Here is a 23400-nt window from a genome sequence, read left to right as displayed (position 1 = left end):
CTGGCATGGTTTTTGTTTTAAATTCAGACCTGTTTTCACTACAGGCTGTGACGGAAATGGCTGAAAACAGCATCGTTTCCTAAAAGAACCCTAAGATCCTTTGAACACATTCTTAAAACACAAACTCCACGAGTCAAAACTCTTTCATTGTAAGGTTGAATTTGTTTTATATTGTACAAATGACTGAAGTGCAAGGCGACTGTAAGCAAAATAATTCATCACATCACACAAAACAAATTCCCATTAAAGGGGAACTGATGAAGATAGAACAGCATCTGTGAGGGACACTAGAGAAATCCGTATAACTGCTGCGAGTAGACGGGACGGTCCCGTTCAGGCTTCCTCGAGCTCCACCAGGACACCGTCACAGTCTTTAGGATGGAGAAACATCACTGGCTTCCCGTGAGCACCTATCCGAGGCTCTGCTGACAGAGTTCTGATGTTCTTGGCCTTCAGGTCGACAATGGCAGCGTTGATGTCCTGGACCTGTGGAAGCAATATGTGATTATGATCTATTTTGGGATATAAAGGTCCTACTGGTTCCAGCAAGACACCGGTGCTTTCTTACTTCGATACAAATGTGGTGCATCCCTCCAGACTTGTTCTTCTGTAAGAAGCCAGCGATGGGGCTTTTCTCCCCCAGTGGATGGAGCAGCTCCAGTTTGGTGTTACCAAGCTCCACAAACACTGTGTAGACGCCATGTTCAGGCAGGGGAACCTTTTCACTCACTGTGGCCCCCAGCACATCCCGATAGAGCGCAGTGGCCTTCTCCATGTCAGGAACAGCAATTGCGATGTGGTTCAGCTTCCCCAGCTTCCACAAGGGTCCAGGGACCCCCTGGTGGAGGGGTGCGGTCGTCGAGAGCGACCTTGCAAGTGGAATCCGATAAGATCTACAAAAACCCGCTAATGGAAAACAAAGTTGAAAACACAATCATCAGTCAAAATCATTAACTTATGTTGTGCCAGGAACAAGATTTTTTTCCCCCATAAATTTAACTTCATAATTTATAGACCTTAAAATAAGGCAGATGATGAAAACACTGATCATAATCAACAGTAAAAGTACGTAAGTTGTAGATAGATCTGTTAGTTCTGCAGAAAAAAACCCCACATCGTTATAAAGCATAAAAACATACCGTGAATCCGAAAATTACACAAACTTAAAGATGTGATTTGGTTCAATGAGCGCTGCTAAAAAATGTAACAGTAAATACCGCGAGTGTTATCGTAAAGTACAAATTTAACACCGATCCAAACCAACCTGCAACCTTCAGCAGCGTCGACGCCATGTTTGTATGTAGGAACTAAAGTGCAGCGGAAGTTTCCCAGGGAGCCTGTTTACCTGTGACACGGAACGGCAACCACACGCATGTGGGGAACGATGGCTAGTGGACCGCTAGTAACCGTGTTGGAGGATTGTTTAAAGAAAATAAATGCCAATACGGCACAGCCAGTCAACTTTTTAAGGTGCGTGTTTGTTAACACAAAGATCGTGTTTAAAAAGAACTGCCATTTATGTTTTTCCCACCTTTTAAGCATTTTGTCTTTGGACTCGAATGAAATCGAATGATAGCAATGATGGCTACTTTCAAGTTGACACTGAGCGCTATTGGTAAATTTTGCAGCGTCTCAGATAGGAAATCACGTATATTAATGTGTCTTCATTCAAACTGAGCTGTAAAAAACATACATAATTACTACTAATGACGATTGAATGATACAGTAGTTGCTTGGATGATAACATACGCTCTTGCTCAGTTATTTTGCTTTGTTTCTACATCAAATATCTGTCTTTCTATCTTTTCAGCCTGCAAGATGGAGTGGCAACTGATTTTACTTCTCTTACGAAAACTCTGTATGACCTCCACAAAGCTGAGGAGCCTGGACATTACAAGGGCAGCCCGTTGACTGAGCTGTTGGTGGAAAACTTTGATGAAGAGCAGATCTGGCAGGAGCTGGAGCTGCAGAACAAAGCTGTTCTGAGACACTTTAATAGTGCCATCGAGGAGGGTTTGTTCGATGAACCCTTAACATTGCTGATAAAGCACCAGGAAGAGATTAGTAATGACGAGGGAGAAGAGATGGATGAAGAAGAGGTGGATGAAGAAGAAGAAGAAGACATGATAACACCCAAGACATCCAAGAAAAGGGCTTCTGAGGTTGAGATGGGATCAGAGGATTACACAGATCAGGACTCAGACTTAGATTTTGACATAGATGCTCTGGAAAAGCGACAGAATCAGAAGAAACGTATCGGAAATAAAACCAAAATTGTTCCCTCCGAGGTTGATGACAAATTCTTCAAATTGTCAGAGATGGAGTCGTTTCTTGACGACATGGACAAACGTGAAGGAAAGGATGGGAATGAAGATGACGTAGATTATTTTCAGGATCTGCCATCTGATGATGATAATCAAAACTTTGATCAGATATTTGCCACAAAAAAACAAAAGAAAAGCACTGTATGTATTTTATAATTTTCAAGCAAGTTTATCATGTCTTAATATTGAAGAATGTACAGTTTATTGTTGTATTTTAGCAGATGAGGAGCTCAAGGAATCTCAAGTACAAAGACTACTTTGATGCTGTGGATAGTGAACCAGTTGCAGCCGATGACCAGTCGGATGTTGAGGACAACGTAGATGAAAGTGGAGAGGCAGAAGAACAAGAATCTGATGAAGAGGATGACGAGGATTATGATATGTACGTGTGATTGACACAAACTGAGGCTTTTAAATGTGATAAAACCAATTTTGGTTTTATGTCTATTTCTAACATGTCTGCTCTCTGTTAGTGATGAAGAGACAAGTCGGTCCAAAGCGTCTAGTAAGAAAGTGAGCTTTAACCTCCCTGAGCAGGAGGAGGACAGCGAGGGAGAGGACATTGGGGACATTTTAGGAGGAAAAAGTCAGAGCAAAATATCTGAAACAAAATCATCATTTGAGAAACGGCAAGAAAAGGTAAACAGTAAGGATTATTACCTTAACCTTAGATCCTACCTTAACTATCAGCTGATGCGGGTAATCATGAACATTGGACAGTTTGTATTGCCAGAAGACTCATGAAACCAGTCACAATGCCATGCTCATTATGGTCTGCTTGTATGATCCAATCCTGTTGCAGATGTCAAAGAAGATTGAGGAGCTGGAGAATTCAGCTCTGGCAGTAAAGCCCTGGCAGTTATCAGGAGAGGTGACGGCACAGGCTCGCCCAGAAAACAGCCTGCTGGAGGAAGTTGTGGAGTTTGAACAGATGTCCAGAACGGGTATGTCTCCAGACTCAATCTTAGTATGGTGAGATCATCTGTCTTAATAAAAACTGACATGAGTGTGTTCTTTTTTAGCACCTGCCGTCACAGAGGAAACCACTCTGCTACTTGAAGACATCATCAAACAGAGAATTAAAGACCAGGTTACCGACAATCTTGTCTGACAGTATGTAAGATCGTTTTTCTGGGTTAATAATAGAGCCTTTTAAATGTTTGTTACAGGCTTTTGACGACGTGGTCCGTAAAGAGAAACCTAAAGAGGACGTGTTTGAGTACAAGAAAAGGCTGACTTTGGACCATGAGAAGAGCAAGCAGAGTCTAGCACAGATTTATGAGCAAGAGTACCTCAAGCAGAATCAGGTCTGTTTTCTAAAATCATAATTTCCTTTTTTTGTTTTTCATGAATTTTGAATGTTTGCTGCATACTGTAAGTCTTCTCTTATTTCAGAATAAGTCAGAAGAGGAGGAAAATCCAGCACATGTTGAAATCCAAAAATGTATGGACACACTTTTCCTCAAGTTGGACGCTCTTTCCAACTTCCACTTCACACCTAAGCCCGTAAGTACCGACCAAAAGTTTTACACATGAGAAAATGCCTGTTAGGTAAAGGTAGGGAAATGTATGATAATTACATGATTCTGTTTGCGAATGCCACATTTTGATTGTCTTTTTTGTTTCCAGCACATTCCTGAGGTCAAAGTTGTGTCTAACCTGCCATCAGTTACAATGGAGGAGGTGGCTCCAGTTAGTGCTAGCGACGGTACGCTGCTCGCACCAGAAGAAATCAAGGTTTGTTCACCTTCCCCTTGTCATTTCTGATATTTTATCGCATGTGTGTTTAGTTAGACAGAATGTTTAATGCATCTTTAATTTGACTAAAGGAAAAGAGCAAAGCTGGAGACATTCTGGGTGACACCGAGAAGACAACAACGGACAAAAAGAGGGAAAGACGCCATAAGAAGAAGGTGAAACATCTAAAAATAAAGGAGAGAGAAAAGAGACAGAAGCTTAAAGAAGCCAGCAAAACTGGGGAGAACAACAAGCCAACAAAGGCAGAAGTTGCACAAAACCTGAAAAAACTCTCAAAAGGAGGCCAAGCCACAATTCTAAAGGTGAGCTTTTAACTCCATTTTCAATATAAAATAGTGTTGTTTTTTTGTCTATTGTCATTTTTATTTAATCAGGAGATATTATTCGCGCACAGATATCCATCTGTGGGTGCTGCAGTGATGCTCTGTAATTTTCCTTTTTTAATACAAAAAGTAGATTAGAAAATTGAAATGAAAGACAGATTGCTGTAATTGTGAACTCTACCCTCGGAACTGTATGCCACCTAAATGCAAACACTGATCCTTTAAGGTATAAGGTAGACAGTTGTTTGTGTTCTATGAATTGCAACTACTAAACTCCTGCTGTTCTTTTTCAGGATGAAGGAAAAGACAAAACTCTGCGGTCGTCTAAAGCCTTTTTCTCTCAGCTGCAGGATCAAGTGAAAACTCAGCTCAAAAGTGCAAAAGAACAAACCTCAAAGAAGAAGAAAAACAAAGAGGTGTCTGTCAGCAAGCTCAAGTTATAAAAACTATCTTTATTTTGAATTGTGAAAAAAAAAAAAATATTGTACATATTTTGTAAGAAAGCTGCAATATACTGCAATAAATGTTTCCACCACTAAAATACTGTAGATCAAGTTGAAATATTTTAATTTGTCAAAGTGGACAATTGTAGATATACAACTTTAATCACAAACATATATCAGATTATATTAATATAATTATTGTGGAGCTTGGGAAAACGTACCAGTAAATAAATATCAAGTCTAATTTCTATGGACCTGCTAGTCCTAAAATACTTGGAATCCTGGAAAAGAGGCTGAAATTCCTGGAAGGGTGAAAGACAAATGGTGCACAAGAAACAGTTATGTGTCCTAATAATGTTTTTAACATAAATAGACTCCACGGTTAGTGGTGCTGGTCCACAGCTCCCCTGTACCAAAGGAGACCTGATACAGTAATCAGTCCATAAATAAACACATACGTTGAAGGTTTAACGGTTTCATTTGGATGACCATAGTCCTTGTAAAAATGTTTAGTGTGGAAAAAATGGATTTTGATTTAAAAGAGCTGTCGACCACACTCATCAAACAAAGGATTCATATCTTTAAAGTAAAAAATATACATGTATTAAAAACACAGAAGTTTTTGTGATAAGCAAAATAATGTTGTGATTTAAGGGCCTAATCCACTTTAGGTGATGCTCTTTTGATTTAAAAGTAATTGAAATACAAGTGACTCTGCATATTTTAAAATGTTTGACCTCTATGGATACTTATTTACTAATTCTAACATATCAATCGTTATCTATTAATAGAAACAAACGTCTCGAGACTTTAACGGCACCGCCCTCTTCAGAGGGCGTGGCCTATTGTGCATTGATACGTGACGTCACGCGTAAAAATTTACCATTACGTCCCTCAGTAGCTTCACGGAAGTAAGCAGACGACAACAGGGAAGGAAAACGAGTCAAGTTACACATCCTTTACTAACAGGTAATTTTCTTTTGGTTTACCCCCCTCTCATATTTCACACTTTATTTATTTATATCATTGTCTGAACTATCTGAGCTTTGTTGACCAGTTTCCTTGAATATTATTTGGCGCTGTGTTTGCTAACTTTAGCAGACGTCTACAATGTAAGACCTTTAACTGTCCGTCTTGGCAACACAAACGTCCTTTCTGGTGACTTAAAGTGGTTTCAAATGTCCAAGTCCGTATCTGTCAAACAAGCCGACACGTTTAAGTTAAAAATTTCACACGAGGTTGCCTGCGTTACCTATACTTCACGTCATGCTAAAGCTAACTTCTTTGAGTTGTTAGCGAGTAAAGATTCTTAGCTCGTGGTCGCCACACTGACAATCTATGTTTGGATTTTTTAAATTAATTTTAAAAAGTGGTTTGTAATTATTTTGCGGCGATCAGCTGGTCACAGGAGGAAGTGACTCACTGGAGCAGAGGTAGGGTGGAGGTTAGACGGGACCTCGGTCGGGTTTCGGTTGGATTCCTCGTCCTGCTTGTTAAATCAGTTCATCAAATGTCTCTTTTGCAGACAACCTCACGATGTTTGGAGCATTTAAAGCAGACAGGTTGAAAGTTAACCTCCGGCTGGTCATCAACCGACTGAAACTGCTTGAGAAAAAGAAAAGTAAGGCTACCAAGTCAGAAAGATGTCTCTTATTTTCCATTGCTTGTTTGTAGGTGTACCTAGGTTTTGGACGTGATTTACATCTTTCTATCCGCTCTCCCATGTAGCCGAGCTCGCACAAAAGGCAAGAAAAGAGATTGCCGATTACCTGTCGTCTGGTAAAGATGAGCGTGCCCGTATCCGTGTGGAGCACATTATCAGAGAGGACTATCTGGTGGAAGCAATGGAGATCTTGGAGCTTTACTGTGACCTGCTCTTGGCTCGCTTTGGCCTGATTCAGACCATGAAGTTAGTCCTTTGTTCCACCTGGTCCAAACACATCACTGTTTCTGAATACACCTTATCAGGTACGACAGGTGTTCATTCTGGTGGCCTGTTTTCTTTAGAGAACTCGATCCAGGCTTACAGGAAGCAGTGTCCACCCTCATCTGGGCAGCCCCTCGTCTCCAGACAGAGGTGTCAGAGCTAAAAGTTGTAAGTACTACTGCTACATGTCTTAAGGTGCAGCCGTCTTTGCCAGAAACATATTAAGCATCTCCCCAAATTATTTTTAGACCATTTATTTCCTAATGTCTTTTTTTAGGTGTCAGAGCAGTTATGTGCAAAATACAGCAAGGAGTATGGCAAGCTGTGCAGAACAAACCAGATTGGCACCGTCAACGACAGGGTACTGTTTGTGTTTTGTTTTTAAAAAAATAAAAAAAATAAAACCTCTTCGAGACAGTAGAATTTGACTTGAGTAATGTGTCGACAGCTGATGCATAAACTCAGCTTGGAGGCCCCTCCCAAGATCTTGGTGGAGCGTTATTTGATAGAAATTGCCAAAAACTACAACGTTCCCTACGAACCAGATGCAATGGTCCATGTAAGTATTAAAGAAGTCAATGAAGGATGTGCTTTATGTTTGTTTACTTCTGATGGAATCCATTCTTCTGTCAGGCTGAGGTGTGTCCTGGGGAGGAGGCAGACCTGATCGATGTAGACAACGACAAAAAGAGCGGAGGGGGCGGTGGCGGCGGAGGTTTCACCGCTCCTCCTTCTGCTATGCCCATGCATATGCCCATGCCTATGCATATGCCCATGCCAACACCCTTTAACTATCCTCCTCCTAATGGAACCGTAAGGCATTAATTTGTATCACGTGCTGTTAGAACCTCTGTAAAGTATCTTTTCTCTGTATTCTATGTTCTAATCCTCTTTGAATGATTCACTCAGTTTAGATGATTTCTATTAAGATGGTGAATAACTACATTAAACTTTTCCCCCAGAACCAGTTTAATTCTCAAGTCGGAACCTACAACAACTTCTCCCACCCAATAGGAGGAGGGCAGCCCCCTCAACTGCCCACATCTCCCCCCACATACGAGTCCGTAAGTGATCTACCTCTCCTGCCACCCCCCTCCTGTTCCCAACAGATGGACAGACCAACAGGGTGGGGGCCAGACACTCAGGGAAGAGCAGTTTGTTCAGTTTGCTTGCAGTTTTATGTGTTCTTTACTTTATAAAGACTCATATTAGGCCCAGATTGGCTCTTGTTTGTGGCATCTTCTTACTAACCGAATTCTTTTGACTGGGATTAAACTGAACAAGCGCTTTGAAACAGTCTAGATTAGCTAAGAAAAGGAGATAACTCCTTTCAACGCGCTTCATGTGGTGGCTTTCCCCTTTAGATTTCCCTTTTTTGGTATTTTCTGGCTGTAATTTGTAAATGCTGTATTCCACCTCCTGTTATTAACACCTGCGATTTAAAATCCTTTTTAAAAAAAATTTACCTGCAAAGATGAGATAAACCCTTAACCGTTTTTTGTGGGTTTCAGATTGATGACATGACTGTTAAGCCTTCTGTTCCTTCACAGGCCGTTGGTGAGTTTTACCAGCAATTAAAGTTTTATACCTTGTTTTTAACAGTCAAATGATTGTAAGAGCAGCAGAAAATATTGTCTAAGTTTCTAGTTTTATCGTCTATTTGAATTAAAGCCCAAGCTCTCCTATCCTACAGGCCCTGCCTCTACATCCAGGGCATTCGACAGCAACGCTCTCCCAGAGCTCCCGTCCGTTCCTGACACACTCCCGACCTCCTCCGTCAGCGGACACCCCACAAACTCCGATGACATCGACTTTGACGATTTGACGCGGCGCTTTGAGGAGCTCAAAAAGAAGACCTAAATCCCGATTCCCCTCCGCCCACCCAGATCATACACACACACACACACACACACACACACACACACAGGCCCATTTAGTCACTTACACATTGCAGAACAAAACTGGAAATATTCAAATGATCTCCCATCAGGCCTTGCATCCTCCTCTTTCCCCAATGAAGTGATCTTACATAGAACTTAATGTACTTTTACCTCATTTATATAAATAGGCCCAGGTTACTTGGGGTGGGGTTTATTATTTGACCTTATTAATTAACAGAGGTTTCTTAATTTTCTTAGTACCAGTGAGTACCTTTTATGTTTTAAAGTTTTCTATACTCTTGCTTTCTTCAGTTATACACTCATCAAGAACCCATCTGGGTGTTGACTGCTCTACGCTCCTCATGAAAGGTCACGCCTACGTTTATTCAGTTTTATTTCTAATGTGACTGCTATATCATACACTTTGATGTTTTAATTCCAACAGTAATAAAAACACAGACCCTTATTCTACATATTGTGTCACTGTGAGCTTTGCCACCTTTTCTAGTCCCAGACCCGTCAAACAAGCCAGACCAGTTTACACTGGTTGGTATGGCGCTGCCATTTGCGGTAGTGATTACCTTAGAATGTTTCCAGGGTTGGGCTTAAATGAGGTCATGAGAACAGGTGGAAGCCAGACTATCGGCGTCTCACGGTTATCTGATTATGGGGTGGACATTTTCTAATTGGAAATTGCTGCACTTTATGGAGTATTATATCAGAGCGATGGTGCGTTTGAGGCCCCGGGAAAAGCTTGTGATTAGAAACATGCTAAGTGTATACATTAACACACACTAGAACCTGAATGATGGACAAGTGCAGAGTAATTTTGATTTTATTTTCAGAAACTTCCCCTTTTCCACAAATATTTGAGGTGTATACAGAGAGATTTCTGTTTGTTTAGACACTGTACGTGCACCGCTGCATTTGCCTTAGCAACTCTGTCCCATCAGAAGCCTTGCCAGTGGTGGGGTTAGGGATTTATCCAACACTGGCTTCATGATATCTGTATCTATACAATTCCTTCATGCTTCATTTTAACCATAGAAAGTTTTCTGTTTTTTTTTATTTTTTATGTGAATGGAACATGTCTATTTCCAGGAGAGGTGGTTGTTGGTTTTTCTATGTTTGACAGATAAAATTGTTGTGTTCATGTGACGCGTTGCTGCAGCTTGGCCACACCTGGCCCTGCTTGTGTGACAGAAACCCGAAAAGCCTTCAGTGATCCAACCAGTTGATTTATTGGTTTTACACGTATTTCAGTAAAGCAAGCGATTTATAACACTACAGAACTGTGATCAAATCACTGTCCTTGTTCACCCGGGACACAAAAGTGTATCTTGTTGCAAAAGAAGTGTCACCACCTCAACTATATAATGAAAATCTAAATTTAATAAAACGTTATTTAAAACTCGAAGTGTGAGTTTTATTGTTCCGCGTTATTGTTCACAACAAAGATGTAAAGTCCCGAGGTCACCAGCAGAGGTCGCCAATATAAAAGTATTAGTTCTGAAAATGCTGCAGCCTCTGAAAAACCTGTAGGCTGTAATCTGAAGTGGATTTTCTTCTATTTAAAAATATGCGACATTTTCAGAACAGGAAATAGATTTTTGTTTAAGGCTTTCAATGAAAAGCCAAACTCGTCACTGATAAGTGAGTAATAGTATTCTTTATAGATGGTACATCTATCTATCTATCTATCTATCTATCTATCTATCTATCTATCTATCTATCTATCCATCCATCCATCCATCCATCCATCCTGTTTTTACTAAAATTAATATCGTTTTGACAGTGAAATAAAATCACACATCCTCATCCCTGTAAACTAAAAGTCATTTATAGATTAAAAACATGATTTCCATTGATAAACATACATGGTTACATTAATGTGGCGTGTTAAACAGAAAATGATGGCTGATCTTTGCGAGCGCGCTCATCTTTCACTAAAAGCAAGAACCTGGCTACAGTCTGGATGTCCAGAGGGACTCGGTTACTGCACAGACGGTGAGAAATCACGAGAAGCAGCTGAAACATGCACCAGCATGTTTAGCATCTTAGAGTATACTAGCCCAAAGATTAAAGCCTTTATGTATAACTGGTCTCTGCTATGTGTACCATAAATGTACTTCACCAATGTGATGTGATGAAATGAACAATTTTGCACTAAAATAACAATAGTTTAGAAGAATGTCCTCAAATTTTCAGACACCACAGATTCTTTACACATACAAAACACCAGAATGTGTTATATATATATGTATTTTTTATATATTCAGCTAAGAAGTCAAACTTCCTGTAAGTGCAACAGAGTGTGTATGAGGCCAGGGCATTGTGGGTAATGGCGGTAGCATGTCCAACGCTAGCAGCATCTTCACAGCATCTCCCTGCCAGTGTAGCATCGACACTTGTACTGTTGTTCTGTTGAATAAACAAGAGGGTGCATCACAACTCGGGCTCCCTGTACGTGTTTAAAGGACACAGACACAAAGAGACAGTAGGACAGAAAAGAAGAGGTAAAAGCTATTTGCCAAAGAAGAAGAAGAAAACGTGATCGGTGGTTAATTTGAAAGAGAGAAACGGTAACTGGAGGGTTATGATAAGAGGTCTAAAATCATTCTTTCAGTCCAGAATGGTAAAACAAAAATTAATGAACAAACCTCAGTTTTTTGTTTTATACTGCATACATTTGTGCTCCTAAACACAGACCTTACATAAAACAATATAGAGTGATAAGCGCTTGTAAATTCTGTCCTTTGACCTCTGCACAATATACAATATTGACTATACCAGCAGGCATGAGAGGACAGATGGGAAACACTGGTGTTGCCAGGTGAACAGTCATGATACTGAGGACGTAGAGACAGAGCTGCAGGTCGCGTGCATAATTCATGAAACAGAAAGCTGATGTTACAGCTCTGAAGGCAGAACACGCATTACCTCGTGAGGCTGCACCACCTCTTTAACCAGGGCTGCCTCAGAGGCTTTCTTACCTAAAAAGACTTGTTCAATTTCTTCAGTCTCCTCCAAAGCTACAGGTTTGAGCAGCAGAGCAAAAAAGACGGCAACCCCGATGACCTGGGAAGTGGAGCCAAAAGGAAGTCTTAGACCCACTGGATCCCCATTACCCTGAAGAAAATGAGACGAACGGGTTCGGACACCTTGAGAGGCTGCAGTATAAAGATGCTCTGGAACAGCGAGAGGCCCAGAGACATGACCCACTTGGTGGACTTTTCTCTGCCGTATTCAAAACCGTACAACAGGGTGAAGAACGTGGACACCCCGCTGATGGACAGCAGGAGGAACCAACCAAGGAACACACACCACCAGGGCAGCCAGCAACCCACTGCACTCTTCTTCTTCTTCTTCAATATCACAGGGGGACTTGGGGGGGGGGGCATATAGGGGAGATGTTTGAACTTTTCCACAACACTCACAAGACAGAGAAAAACGGTATTTAAAAGTAGGTGAGATTGAGCCACCTGAACGCCAGGTGGCTGGTTAAGACCATCTCAGCTTTGCGGACCAACAGGTTGGTGGTGTTGAGGGTCCGATGGTACTCCTCTGGACTGGAGAAGTTCTTTCCATCCAGCTTCTCCAGACACATGAGAAGGTGACTGAGACCAGCGAGAAGGAACTTGCTGCAGTAGACCCAGTGGAGGTCACTCTCACTCTCTCCTATAAGAGATCCACCCACACAAAGATCAACAGCACAAATTCTTTGCCGATTTGTCTTGTGATCCATTTTCATATCAACCTTTTTAATAACTTGTCTTTTTGTTTAATTATTCCTAAATAAAAGCAGTATTTCTTTTAACGTTATCACCTTGCATGAGCTGAATAAATTCATGTAGCCTGTCCAAGGCAGGTAACAGGTCAGCAGTGGATTCCAGCCTGTGCACGTCTGACAGCTTATTTCTTGCACTTCTGCTCACCCATGAAATCACCTCCTCTGTATCCTAGAAAGGAGGCACAGCCACACATTAAATAAAGTGGTCAGTCAGCTTAAAGGTTCCTGTAAATGGCCGTTCAGGGGAGGTTCCTGCAGTGGAGACACGCCTGATGTACAAAAAGAACAAATATGGCAGAATAATGGCTTGCGATCACAAAGGGAAACACACCTTTAGAATACTCGGTACCGTGACTGCAAAAGGTCTCAAGTTCCTCTCTGATTTAACTTTATCGTTTTTGGAAATGACACGAGGTCTGATGCTTCTGAAGATGGTGATGATGAGGATGTTGATTGGAAACATGAGGAGGCCACTCTCAACGCCGACCATGATCTCCTGCCAGGTGATCTGCAACGACCCTGGTGGGGGGGGGGGGGGGGGGGGGGGGGGGGGGGGGGGGGGCAAAGAATACTCAACTCAGAAGAAATACAGACAAATACGATGAGAACAAAAGCCGAGACACAAGTTCAAAAACCAATGACGTTACTTCATACCTGAAAATCGTTTTCTTAGATTGTGAATATGTTATAGAAGATATAGCTGCATACACCCACGTGCTTATTTAGCTGCTCACTTAGACACATTCAGGATTAGAATTTATCTTTATGGCTTCATTCCACGCGCCCTTTTCCTTGACCTCTGTGAGGCTTGTACTGACTCTGTAGGATATTGCAGACAATTCCATATGCCAGCTGACAACAATTCATGATGCCTTTCTGAGAGCAGACTGTAGCTCTGTAGCCCTGACTGTCGCTCTTAGTTTGTCTCATTATGTTTTATTGAATGTTTTAGCACACACACACATGCACTTATGAATTTGCTACACACAAGATGGAGAGTAGGCTGACTTGAAGCATCATTGAACTCAGAGAGGAGGGTTAAGACTCAATAAATCACCTATTGAGAAGAGCACTGGGGATTTCTCATCTACAGGAATGTTCCAGAAAGCAATATTGATGGCCATAGTGCAGAGGAGCAGGCTCATGCAACAGGAGACCCTCTGTGCACGTGTGAAAGGGCTACGGGAGGGAGGGTCCACTATGGACACCCAGATGTGTTCGTCCCTGAAGCCGGTCGAAGTTCTGCTTTGGAAAATATTCCTGAGGGAGACACGAGAAAAGAATTTAATGGCACTGATCAATTAGTAAAAGGGATTTTTGAAGATTTTTGCCTGTCCACCTGAAGCTGGCAATCTCGTTGTTCTTTGCAGCATTAAACATTTTCTTAGTGATGCCATCTCCACGGTCGTCACTCAGCCAACAGTCGCACAGGAAGTGCCACACCTGCCGCGTCTGGAGGTCCTGTATCGTCACCTTGTTCACATACCTGTTCAACAAAACCAGTGAATGTTTACCAGCATGTGACCCACAACTGGGACTGTTGGTAAGAAATACAGTTTACAGTAGACCAACTGATGGAAAACTGTGGAAAAATCCTGATGCGCATGTCAGAGGGTGTTACTGAACTAGTGCCATCTAGTACTAAAGTGTTTAAGTGTGTGTGAGAGTGTGTGTGTGTGTGTGTGTGTGTGTGTGTGTGTGTGTGTCCTACCATGATGGGGAACCTCCAGTGTTATCGTGCTGCAGCCTGATGTTTCGCACTTCGCCCAGTGGGAAGGGGGTGGCCAACAGGAACAAGTCAACAGCTCCTCTCTCAAAGACACGCTTGTCAGGATCGGCGAGGGTATGAATGTTGCTCTCTCCCTCTGAGCCACTCAGCTTCAGGGTGACCTACAGGACACCAATAATGGATCCATCAGCCTTCATATGCTATTTTCACCTGAATCCCCTGGCTGAAAAAAATGGAAGCTATTGTTGTGCAGCTGGAAAACAAAAAGAGACTTACATTGGCAGTCGTCCCGGCGTTCTTGCGATGGCCAGTTTGGACACTGATCAGATAATTGTACAGAGCACCTGCGTGATTGTCCTCCAGCAGAGTCATCTTCCTCTGATCGAAAAGATGGCTCTTCATTAATGTTGGGAATATAATTGAAAGTCCTGCTGTTGTTCTGACTGGTAAAAGTTGTGCACGGCCACAACTGATAATAATACACTCTTCCGACTGACCTTTGAGCGTGACCTGCGGTCAGAGTAGCAGGCCCACAGCAGGGTGATCAGGTAAAGCCCGAAAAAGGCGCACAGCAGCGCCAGCACCACGTAGTTCTGCGACACGGTGGCAAACAGATCTGCCGTGCGAGATATGTCCACGTCGTTGGGCATCACAAAGAAGGAGCTCCCGTACAGGGTGAGGTGGTTGCACAGACACTGCGCCCGCACCGGGGTGCTTTTCTCTCCCACCTGCACAACAGACACTGGCTGATGACAGCAGGACCTCACAAACTGAGAGCAAACGCGATGATCAGCACATGCCTGGCAGCCATTGGTGCTCCACATCTCCGCCTTTGTGTGCCAGTACAAACACTTGGTCATGAAAGTGGAAATGTTCAGAGTCAGACCTGGTTCCCATTCAGAACTGAAGAGCCCGGTGGTGATATACCAAACCCCAGGAGTTTGCTGTAACATCTCTGGGGTTATCATCCAGCGATAGCCTCCTGTTGACATTACAAAAACCAGCCAGTGTAAATGGTGTAAATCATAAAAGGCCTGGATGTTGTGATCAGACTGAGGCTCCATCTGTGCTGACTGAACCTGTTTGGTTTAAGGTGACCGTGCTGCTGGAACGGTTCTGGTTGGGCAGCCCTTGAGCCAGCGTAAGAACCAGCGACACGTTGGCGCTGGGCTCCACGTGGAAGATGATGGTCATGTTGGGGTCAGACATGTTAAAGCGGGTCAACGCTTTTGTGTCTTTCTCCAGCACTACGGTATTATATGTGATGGGTGAGGTGTTGGCGCGCGGCATAAAGATCTACGGGAAAAAAGCAACGCAATCATACGGATACGCACACTTTAGCATCCTGGATCAAACAGACCGGGTTTACCTCGATCATCTCGGTCAGATTGGTCAGCTTTATTTCCAAGTCTCCCTCGCTGAGCACGAGGCTGCACACCGTCCCAGAGATGCTGTCATTAGACGGGTGGGGATTTGTTGAGAATGTTGACATCTGAGAGGACAAAGGTGTGTTAACCGTCTGCACACGGCGAGTAAAGTGGCGTCACCGCACAGGTGTGATCACACCACAGACGGACCTGTGTGGTGATCCTGTTTTGCCCTCTAATCTGAGACTTCAGTGCTGAAAAGGACGGTAGTTTGATGTACTCGCCATCTTGCTGCGAGCCCAACACCACATTGTCGAGGTCAGCGGGCATGTGACTGGATCAGAGACACACATTTAAAGAGAATCACTTAAAGAAATGCTCAGCATGCAGGTGTGCGCTCCTCACCTGCTCTGATACATGGTGCCCATCGAGTGCTTGATGATGAAGGACTCTACGGAGTTTGAGCTTAGGAGCAGCGTGATTGTGTGAAAGATCTGAAAGACGTCCTCAAACAAGGACTGGGGAGGGAAACCAGGCAACGTCATTAGCGAAACAAAGCGAGGAATAGTTCAGTTGCACGAGCCAACGGACCGTCGGGTTGGGGTTGGTGTCGATGTCACATTTTGTCTCTGAGAGAAGAAGAATGGCGGTACTGCAGTTGATGATGTGACTGATGACGTCACTGTTTCCCAGAGCAAATTCTGCAGTCAGTCTTAGAGTGCCCTCCAACAAATATCTGATGAATTTTTTCTGTAAGAGAGAAACAGCGACACCCTAACATTTGCACATTGCACTTTCCATCTGCACTGTATTTCGGGAGAAATACAGAACTTTTGGGGGGTTCAGACCCATCTGCACTGACTGCCCAAACCCAAGTAGTGACCCTAGTCAAGAATTCCTTCCTTTATATTCATAGCACACAATCTCAACTCAATCTGTGCATCTAACTGCTGTTGGACACAAACAAACACAGGCACAGACTCGAAATATTGCAATTTAACAATTGTTGAGCAGATTTAATTTGGTTTTTAAATGTTGTGCAGCAAAATAAAACAGAAACTGTTGAAACGTAACTTAGACAACATTAAAGTCAAGATTCTAATGTATTAGTCAAAGTATAAATTATTTTAAGTAGAAACAATCTGCCTTTAGCCTTCCTTTTTCTTCCGCTCTGCTTTTCAGACATGAATATTCTCACCCTGTTGGTGTCTGTCGGTTCCCCGACCGTCGTTTCCATTCGCCGCAGCTCTTCATCAGCTTTCTGTCTCAGCAGACCACATTTGTGAACGCTTTGCATAACCAACACGACGGCCAAACCAGATGAAACATTCTTCAGGGTTCATGAATAATTAAGAAAAGACTCACTTGGAGAAGCATGTTGATGTTGTCACGATGCAAACCCATCTCATCTACATCCCTTCTGATCCCTTAAATCATATTTTTGAAGTTGGGAGAGAAGAAAAAGTCGATACCTGCTGAGCTTTATGAATTTTCATTCAAAAGGTGCGATTTTTAAATGGCTCACTCTTACGTACGAGATGGAGTTGAATCACCGAGAACAAGTTTATTCTGCAGAGGAGGGAAAAAATCTAATTTAAGATAAAGTTTCAACCCAGAGCAGAGCTGTGAAACAGTGATTTCTCTCACCCTGGGGTTTGAAGAAGACCACAAATCTTTAAAAAAAACAAAGCAGAAGAAGAAACGGATATTTTAATGTATTGAATTTACTAAACTAAATGATGTTTTACTCAGTTGTTCTGGAAGAGAAAGCCTGAAGCAAAGATGAGGAGGCTGCTGCGTACTGTGGGTGCAGAGGAAGCCTCGACTCTGGTTGCAGTGTGAAGTTGTGATGACCTGAAAAGGACTCAACTCCATGTAGGTGCAGCTGGTCTTTGAAACTTGTTCTGCACGTAAAAAAAAGCAACTTTTTTGCAATTGTGTAACAGGTATAAATAATCTAGACAGCCCAACTAAATTACAAAATGCAATATCCGCATATATAAATATAAATGGAATATATTTTTTAAATGGAACATCTTGACAATAAAAGGAATTGAAGTGAAACTTACAGTTTTACGATGCTACTCACCTACAGCCGTTCCCTGGACCTGTTCCCCGAGCCACCAGGTGAAACGGCTGATATTTCTGTCGCTGGTGATGTTTTTCAGGATGATTTTCAATGGGCTGGTGGTCACCTTCAGGAGTTCCCCTCCTCTCATTTCACAGCTGTTGTCTGCTTGGGACCAGGTTGTGGATTCCCAAACAAACTCAAAACAAGTATTTCTGAAGACAAACTCACACATATCTGGAAGACTCCTGCCTGAACAGGCCTCAGACCTTTCCTGAGAAATCAGAATTCCAACCGAAATCCATAAAAAGCCAAATCGGAGAAATGTGTCCAAATGTAATTTACACATAGTGCTACAGGAACTGTGGGAGGGAGAACATCTGAACAAGCTTAATTCTGTCTGCCTAATGGAAATTAGGGAACTTTCTACAAGGAAAAAAAAAGGATATACTCTCAGTAAGTTAGGTAAATCAGTGTAGGCAATCAAACAAGATGCAAAGTGTAAAGGAACGCCATTTAACAACCACGGATGTCTTATGCTCAGACTTCAGCTTTGGGCCAATGTCACCAAGAAAAGCCAAAAGATATAATTATGTCTACTATTGTGATAAGTATTTTTAGTTTATAAAATAATCTATCATTTTGCTCCAATTTACTCATATCAACACTGAATCTATCTTCATATTAATAAATGTCTTAAGTGCCAGAAGCCCCACAGCTGTACCGCAGCTCTGAAATATCGCGAGAGCTTGGGACGGAAGTAATGCCGTCGACAACGGGACTACTCCGGAAGTGCAGTTCCGTGCTTCCGCGTCCATGGCGGGACATCTGAAGGTATTTTCAAAGACACTTGGATAATAAACTTTTTATATAAATGGTTAACTAACTTAACACATTGGCTCAATGTTGTACTAATTTGCTCAGTTACTTAATGTAAGAGGTAATAGTGAGATTATGCGGGGTTAGCTTCGCTGAGTTACCACACGTTACTTAATGGCATACATAATCATACAGTTGCGGCATCTTGCTGCATAAGACTTTTTTGGTTGTTCTAAAACAAATCACGACGTCACGTTTGATACGGCATATTGTTTAAATCGATAGCTAATGCACAAACCAACAAGTTATTTGTTTAATAATCAATTCCTCTCAATAAGTACATATTACAAATGTAATTAAATGTCAAACGGCCCTATAGGCTTTTACATTACATATATTGACACTGTCACTCAGATTAAATTGGATTATTTTTCTTCTTAACAGCACTCCAGTTGTCTTACCTAGAACTGTCTTAATATCAACAGAATCACGTGATTAATCAATAGTTTTCGAGGGTACACTAATACATATGCACAAAAAATGATACTGGCTCTAAAGAAGGCCTTTATTTAGCATTTCAGCAGCCATCTACAATGTGATGACAGATGCACGTAAACATCCCACATCTGTACAGGTAACCTTAGTTACTGCGTCCAGCATGTACAATGAAACACAGGATGGCAGTTTATTTTTCCCATGTGCCCTCATTCAATCTATCCACATATTTATTGAAGTATTTATTTATCATTTGCACATATTAGTGACACAACATTAATTTTGCAATGCTCTTGTCAACAGAAGAAGTTAAAAGATGCTGTGAAGGTCATCGGTTCAGGGAGCTTTCTATTTGCTTCCTACCTCACTGTGATCGGAGATGAGCGTTTCTATGCCAACCAGTTGATGCCCCTACTGCAGCGGCTTGTGGGGCCTGAGACTGCACATGTGTGGGCAGTGAAAATGATTAGTCTGGGTCTGGTTCCAGTGAACCGTTACGTGGACCCTGCATCGTTGGTAGGCCTGTCACTTTTCCTCTGGTGAAAGGACTTTATTGAATTCCATTAATGTCATGAAGATCAGACACACAGTGAAAAATGTTCTTTTCCTGCAGGAAGTGAATGTGTTTGGATTAAAGTTCAAAAATCCTGTTGGCATTGCTGCAGGCTTCGACAAGCACGGAGAGGCGGTGGATGGCTTATACAAATTAGGATTTGGGTTTGTTGAAGTGGGTTCAATCACTCCAAAACCCCAGGAGGGAAACCCCAAACCGCGTGTTTTCCGACTTTCTGCAGATCAAGCCATCATCAATCGGTAGTTATGATTGGCTGTTGCTTTAGCTTCATATGTAATCTTTAAGAGGTCACTTTATTTTTAATATATTACATAGAAGAGTAGATTTAACGGACTGCTTTTTCTGCTTAAATAAAGCCTTCACCTTGCGCTGCGTTTGGTTTTTCCAGGTACGGATTCAACAGCTGTGGGTTAGCAGAAGCTCAGCAGAGGTTGAAGGCCAGAGGAAGCGCACAGTGGGAGAAAAGTAAAGGTCAGCAGGTGTTGCACCATTTCCTCTTCATCTTGAAAAAGTTGTTTTTATCAGATGTCTTTGGGCAGATATAAATTTGTTCATTGTTAGATGGGACTAATTGTCAGTGGTCTTGACCTGCCCTTGTGCCACGGCTTGTTGTGTCTGGACCATACCTACTCACAGCCCATTTAGCACATTAGCAGCCTCTGACCCAGTTGAGTCATGTGTCTGACGGCCCTGCCTGTGTTTGTGCGTCTCAATGTGACTATTTTTGTTTGATATTTTGTGTGTTCATAGCTGGCCTTCCCCTGGGCATTAACCTGGGGAAGAACAAGCTTTCCCAGGATGCAAAGGCAGATTACTTAGAGGGGGTCAGGGCGCTCGGCCCACTGGCTGACTATCTGGTGGTGAACGTCAGCAGTCCCAACACACCAGGTCTCCGGGATTTACAGGGAAAGGCGGAGCTCCACCAGCTCCTAAAAACGGTAATTGAAATGTCCACCATAAAACCGACACTTATAAGCATAAAAAAGATTTCAGTTTTATGTTAGCACATTAGCAGGGTTAGCTTCAGAGAGATCTCAGTCTCTCTGATATCTGACCTAATCTGATATATTGCCACATTATTACAATCTGCTCAGGTGCTGAAGGAGCGTGATGCCATGCAGGGCGAGTGCAAACCTCCCGTCCTTGTTAAGATTGCTCCTGATCTCACGGCGCAGGACAAACAAGACATTGCTGATGTTGTCACTGTGGTAGGAAGAAGATTTTGTTTTTATTGCAATAAAACAAAAAAGTGAGGTGGTGACAAAGAGCATAATTGTTGCACGATCCTTAGCTACAGTGCATAATGGTCCCGTGACTGACCTTCTGTCCTGTCTGCTGTGTATTTGCAGCTGGGAGTGGATGGTTTGATGGTTTCTAACACCACTGTGTCCAGGCCAGCGACGCTTCAGGACCTTCAGAAGTCTGAGGTTGGTGGGCTGAGTGGCCAGCCTCTCAAAGACCTCGCTACCGATACTGTGAGAGAGATGTACAGACTCACTAAAGGTACCGTTTACACGCCTCTGTCCATTTCTGACCTGGGTATGAAGACAGCACACTGGAAATTCACCACTTCATGATTTTGTAGGTAAAATACCAATAGTGGGAATTGGTGGTGTGGCGAGTGGCCAGGATGCCATGGACAAAATCCGTGCCGGGGCGTCTCTGGTTCAGCTTTACACCGCTTTGACCTATCAGGGTCCACCAGTAGTGACAAGGATAAAGCGAGAACTGGAGCAGATTCTGAAGTAAGTGTGAATGTGGAGGTCAACAGCTGAAGATACAATACAGCAGCTATCAGGAAACGATATAGTCAACAATGATAAACCATCATTTTACTGTTGTTGATCAGGTGATGAAACATGATTGCATCTGCTTAGAAAAGGAATCAGCTCAATAGACTAAAATAAATATTTACAGCCTTTGTCAGCTTTGGATTGACTGTTTCTGCTAATTCACTAAAACTATGGCTCAACTTGTGCTCTGGTTTATGTTTTTGTTCCTCAGGGAACAAGGCTTCGGCAGCGTGTCCGAGGCCGTCGGAGCAGACCACAGAGCAGCGGAACAGAGGTCCAGTCAGAAGCCGAGTTAAAAAAAAAGGACACACGATAGCTGAAATACAGTTATCTGCTGTGCTGCTTCTCCAACACGAGCCGTAAAATCTACTCAAGCGGGATTTATGCAGAGTATTTATGATTTTCTGGCTGTCCTCTGTACTTCCAGGCCCTTTTAGAAATGGACGGTCGTGCTTTCACACATCGCACGTGTGAATAAAGAACATGTGATCTGCATTTGAGGGAGGCAGAGGACAGAAACCACACGGATATATCATTAATTTACACACTTTTGTATTTCGTGTATTTATTTCAGCCCAAATGATGTCAGTTTTGGTTTCCACGGTCCTAAGGTCTTACTTCTTAAAAGTGGAGGAATGCAGCTATTTTAATCTCTTCCTTTGATTCATTCAGAATTCTGTTGATCAAAACTATCAAAGAATGTAAAACAACACAATCCAGGCTTGGGTCATAAGAAAACAATGAATTCTATTACAACACTAAACTCTAAGGGACACCCTAATCCACTTAAACCTACCAGGTAAACAACTCGTTCACCTTGTTCCCAGTTGCAGTTTTCTGCCTGGCAGGACTGAAAACCCAAATCTGCAAATGAAAGAATCAGAGGTTCAGATTACTGGAACTATAAAAAGTGAATTATTTGCATTTCATTTCATTCAGGTTTTCATTTTGCCTTAATCCACCCATGCGGAATTTATAATAAATTTTCCTCATGTGACCAAAGCTTTAATTAAAAGTTGTTTTTTTAAAATTCAGATTTATTGAATTCAGCATATTCTGGAAGGAGAGACTTGGGAAAAAAGCCTGTATGTGTCAGACATGATTCTGTCCTGGTGTGTGGGATCTTTGTCCTCACTTCTTCACCCTGTGGCACAGTGCTCTTCCTCCTCCTGAGGAGGAAGATGAGGCTGGCTTCTCACAGCTGCTCCTCAGAGCAGCAGCCTTCACTCTTAATGACGACTGCAGGCTGAGCTCTGAGGGGAAAGTCGTAATCTGCCAGTAACTAACAATAACAAACAGAAAGACCACGATTCGCTGCAGCTGAACGGAGTGAAGGGATGGAACTCTCCACCAGTGCAGCAGCATTAGAAAGGGATCACAGAGGATGTTTGACCTTGACTTGAGGGGGTTTCAGCAGCGTGGGCGTGGAGGAAGCTGTGAATGAAGTGGACAGGAGAAGATTCCAGAGGAGACCGGCTCCACAGAGGATGTGAAGGCTGGAATAATCTCAAAGGAGGAACAGGAAGAACCCTGCAGGGGCCATCGGCAAAGCCGGAATGGCCATTTCCAACAAAGCTGTTTGCCAGTGCTTCTCAGTTTGATGGAGTTCAACCACATTTTTAATGAGCAGATAAAAATAACCATCTAAAGAATTACAGAATCTAATATCTGACTGAAAATGTGTTTTTTTTTTCTTAATGTTCATCAGTCGGGATTATGTAACGCAAGTTCTGCTGCGCTGTCTAAGGTGTTTGCCAAGAGGAGAAGTGACAGATGGGAGCTTGTCAGAGCAGGTCAAGCAGAAAAAAAACTTTCTGTTTGCACGATCATATGGAATCGTGTTGGCATAACTGTACAAAAAGAAAAATGTGTGCAAGCTTTTCATTCCTTTAATGCATTTGAAGGTGGGGAAATGGAAAATAGTCGCAATAATTGAGAAAAGTTTCCAGCTTAGCTTCTCTTTGTGTTCAACATTTCAGCACCAATGAATTATTCATTTAAAAAAGCAAAAAGATAAAAAAAATAAACGAGGGCCAATATTGGAATTCTGCTCACTGATTTGATGTCAGCAGAACATTCAGGCTTTCTATGAAGCTGTGCTGCCATTACT

General features: G+C 42.4%; 5 protein-coding genes across 7 annotated transcripts; 3 read left to right on the top strand and 2 right to left on the bottom strand.

Annotated features, from left to right (window-relative positions):
• Positions 1-146: 146 nt before the first annotated feature.
• Positions 147-1385, bottom strand: mcee (methylmalonyl CoA epimerase). Its single transcript, XM_003969931.3, has 3 exons — positions 1265-1385; positions 569-906; positions 147-486 (listed from the first exon to the last, which is right to left on the bottom strand). Exons 1-3 carry the CDS (start codon positions 1290-1292, stop codon positions 334-336), a joined length of 519 nt encoding a protein of 172 aa, XP_003969980.1. The 5' UTR covers positions 1293-1385; the 3' UTR covers positions 147-333.
• mphosph10 (M-phase phosphoprotein 10 (U3 small nucleolar ribonucleoprotein)) lies at positions 1319-4953 on the top strand. Of its 2 annotated transcripts, none has more exons than XM_003969930.3 (11): positions 1319-1470; positions 1811-2465; positions 2543-2706; positions 2798-2963; positions 3127-3268; positions 3347-3414; positions 3494-3631; positions 3720-3830; positions 3954-4061; positions 4154-4384; positions 4699-4953. In XM_003969930.3, the coding sequence occupies exons 1-11, from the start codon at positions 1373-1375 to the stop codon at positions 4846-4848; spliced, it is 2031 nt and encodes a 676-aa protein (XP_003969979.3). In that variant the 5' UTR covers positions 1319-1372; the 3' UTR covers positions 4849-4953. The 2 variants fall into 2 exon arrangements, with proteins under 2 accessions (XP_003969979.3, XP_011608443.2); XM_011610141.2 differs by having other exon boundaries at positions 1320-1470; positions 2546-2706.
• A 763-nt stretch (positions 4954-5716) lies between these two features.
• On the top strand, positions 5717-10072 carry ist1 (IST1 factor associated with ESCRT-III). 2 transcript variants are annotated; one of them, XM_003969675.3, is made up of 10 exons: positions 5717-5817; positions 6374-6469; positions 6577-6757; positions 6856-6943; positions 7053-7136; positions 7224-7334; positions 7409-7588; positions 7738-7839; positions 8326-8332; positions 8469-10072. In XM_003969675.3, the coding sequence occupies exons 2-10, from the start codon at positions 6385-6387 to the stop codon at positions 8633-8635; spliced, it is 1005 nt and encodes a 334-aa protein (XP_003969724.1). In that variant the 5' UTR covers positions 5717-5817; positions 6374-6384; the 3' UTR covers positions 8636-10072. The 2 variants fall into 2 exon arrangements, with proteins under 2 accessions (XP_003969724.1, XP_011608441.1); XM_011610139.2 differs by having other exon boundaries at positions 8287-8332.
• Positions 10073-10872: 800 nt separating this feature from the next.
• pkd1l3 (polycystic kidney disease 1-like 3) lies at positions 10873-17774 on the bottom strand. The gene is made up of 23 exons (XM_029846088.1): positions 17631-17774; positions 17344-17445; positions 17189-17214; positions 17077-17110; positions 16907-16968; positions 16740-16802; positions 16133-16291; positions 15947-16059; positions 15752-15875; positions 15544-15666; positions 15254-15470; positions 14975-15156; positions 14672-14902; positions 14451-14552; positions 14157-14335; positions 13785-13931; positions 13503-13705; positions 12777-12964; positions 12482-12614; positions 12138-12333; positions 11817-12039; positions 11649-11733; positions 10873-11076 (listed from the first exon to the last, which is right to left on the bottom strand). The coding sequence occupies exons 1-23, from the start codon at positions 17758-17760 to the stop codon at positions 11030-11032; spliced, it is 3069 nt and encodes a 1022-aa protein (XP_029701948.1). The 5' UTR covers positions 17761-17774; the 3' UTR covers positions 10873-11029.
• A 589-nt stretch (positions 17775-18363) lies between these two features.
• On the top strand, positions 18364-22293 carry dhodh (dihydroorotate dehydrogenase). Its single transcript, XM_011610138.2, has 9 exons — positions 18364-18443; positions 19227-19439; positions 19537-19736; positions 19886-19968; positions 20248-20435; positions 20592-20705; positions 20847-21000; positions 21083-21242; positions 21502-22293. The coding sequence occupies exons 1-9, from the start codon at positions 18426-18428 to the stop codon at positions 21584-21586; spliced, it is 1215 nt and encodes a 404-aa protein (XP_011608440.2). The 5' UTR covers positions 18364-18425; the 3' UTR covers positions 21587-22293.
• Positions 22294-23400: the final 1107 nt, after the last annotated feature.

This window comes from Takifugu rubripes, chromosome 13 (assembly GCF_901000725.2).
Source record: "Takifugu rubripes chromosome 13, fTakRub1.2, whole genome shotgun sequence".
NCBI lineage: Eukaryota > Metazoa > Chordata > Actinopteri > Tetraodontiformes > Tetraodontidae > Takifugu > Takifugu rubripes.
This window is presented reverse-complemented; position numbering and strand designations above follow the sequence as displayed.

What these genes read in the sequence shown, in the direction of transcription:
- pkd1l3 (XM_029846088.1), bottom strand. Translation starts at nt 17,760, where the DNA reads ATGAGAGGAGGGGAACTCCTGAAGGTGACCACCAGCCCATTGAAAATC. An exon ending in AGGCTTCCTCTGCACCCACA is followed by an intron (nt 17,215 to 17,343) that starts GTACGCAGCAGC and finishes TTTTTTTTAAAG; the next exon opens with ATTTGTGGTCTTCTTCAAAC. An exon ending in GGTCACCTTAAACCAAACAG is followed by an intron (nt 15,157 to 15,253) that starts GTTCAGTCAGCA and finishes TAATGTCAACAG; the next exon opens with GAGGCTATCGCTGGATGATA.
- dhodh (XM_011610138.2), top strand. An exon ending in ACAGTGGGAGAAAAGTAAAG is followed by an intron (nt 19,969 to 20,247) that starts GTCAGCAGGTGT and finishes GTGTGTTCATAG; the next exon opens with CTGGCCTTCCCCTGGGCATT. An exon ending in GATGTACAGACTCACTAAAG is followed by an intron (nt 21,001 to 21,082) that starts GTACCGTTTACA and finishes ATGATTTTGTAG; the next exon opens with GTAAAATACCAATAGTGGGA.
- ist1 (XM_011610139.2), top strand. Translation starts at nt 6,385, where the DNA reads ATGTTTGGAGCATTTAAAGCAGACAGGTTGAAAGTTAACCTCCGGCTG. An exon ending in ATCCTCCTCCTAATGGAACC is followed by an intron (nt 7,589 to 7,737) that starts GTAAGGCATTAA and finishes CTTTTCCCCCAG; the next exon opens with AACCAGTTTAATTCTCAAGT. An exon ending in TGTTCCTTCACAGGCCGTTG is followed by an intron (nt 8,333 to 8,468) that starts GTGAGTTTTACC and finishes CCTATCCTACAG; the next exon opens with GCCCTGCCTCTACATCCAGG.
- mphosph10 (XM_003969930.3), top strand. Translation starts at nt 1,373, where the DNA reads ATGTGGGGAACGATGGCTAGTGGACCGCTAGTAACCGTGTTGGAGGAT. An exon ending in GATGACGAGGATTATGATAT is followed by an intron (nt 2,707 to 2,797) that starts GTACGTGTGATT and finishes GCTCTCTGTTAG; the next exon opens with TGATGAAGAGACAAGTCGGT. An exon ending in AACAGAGAATTAAAGACCAG is followed by an intron (nt 3,415 to 3,493) that starts GTTACCGACAAT and finishes TGTTTGTTACAG; the next exon opens with GCTTTTGACGACGTGGTCCG.
- mcee (XM_003969931.3), bottom strand. Translation starts at nt 1,292, where the DNA reads ATGGCGTCGACGCTGCTGAAGGTTGCAG. An exon ending in GACGCTGCTGAAGGTTGCAG is followed by an intron (nt 907 to 1,264) that starts GTTGGTTTGGAT and finishes GTTTTCCATTAG; the next exon opens with CGGGTTTTTGTAGATCTTAT. An exon ending in TGCACCACATTTGTATCGAA is followed by an intron (nt 487 to 568) that starts GTAAGAAAGCAC and finishes TTGCTTCCACAG; the next exon opens with GTCCAGGACATCAACGCTGC.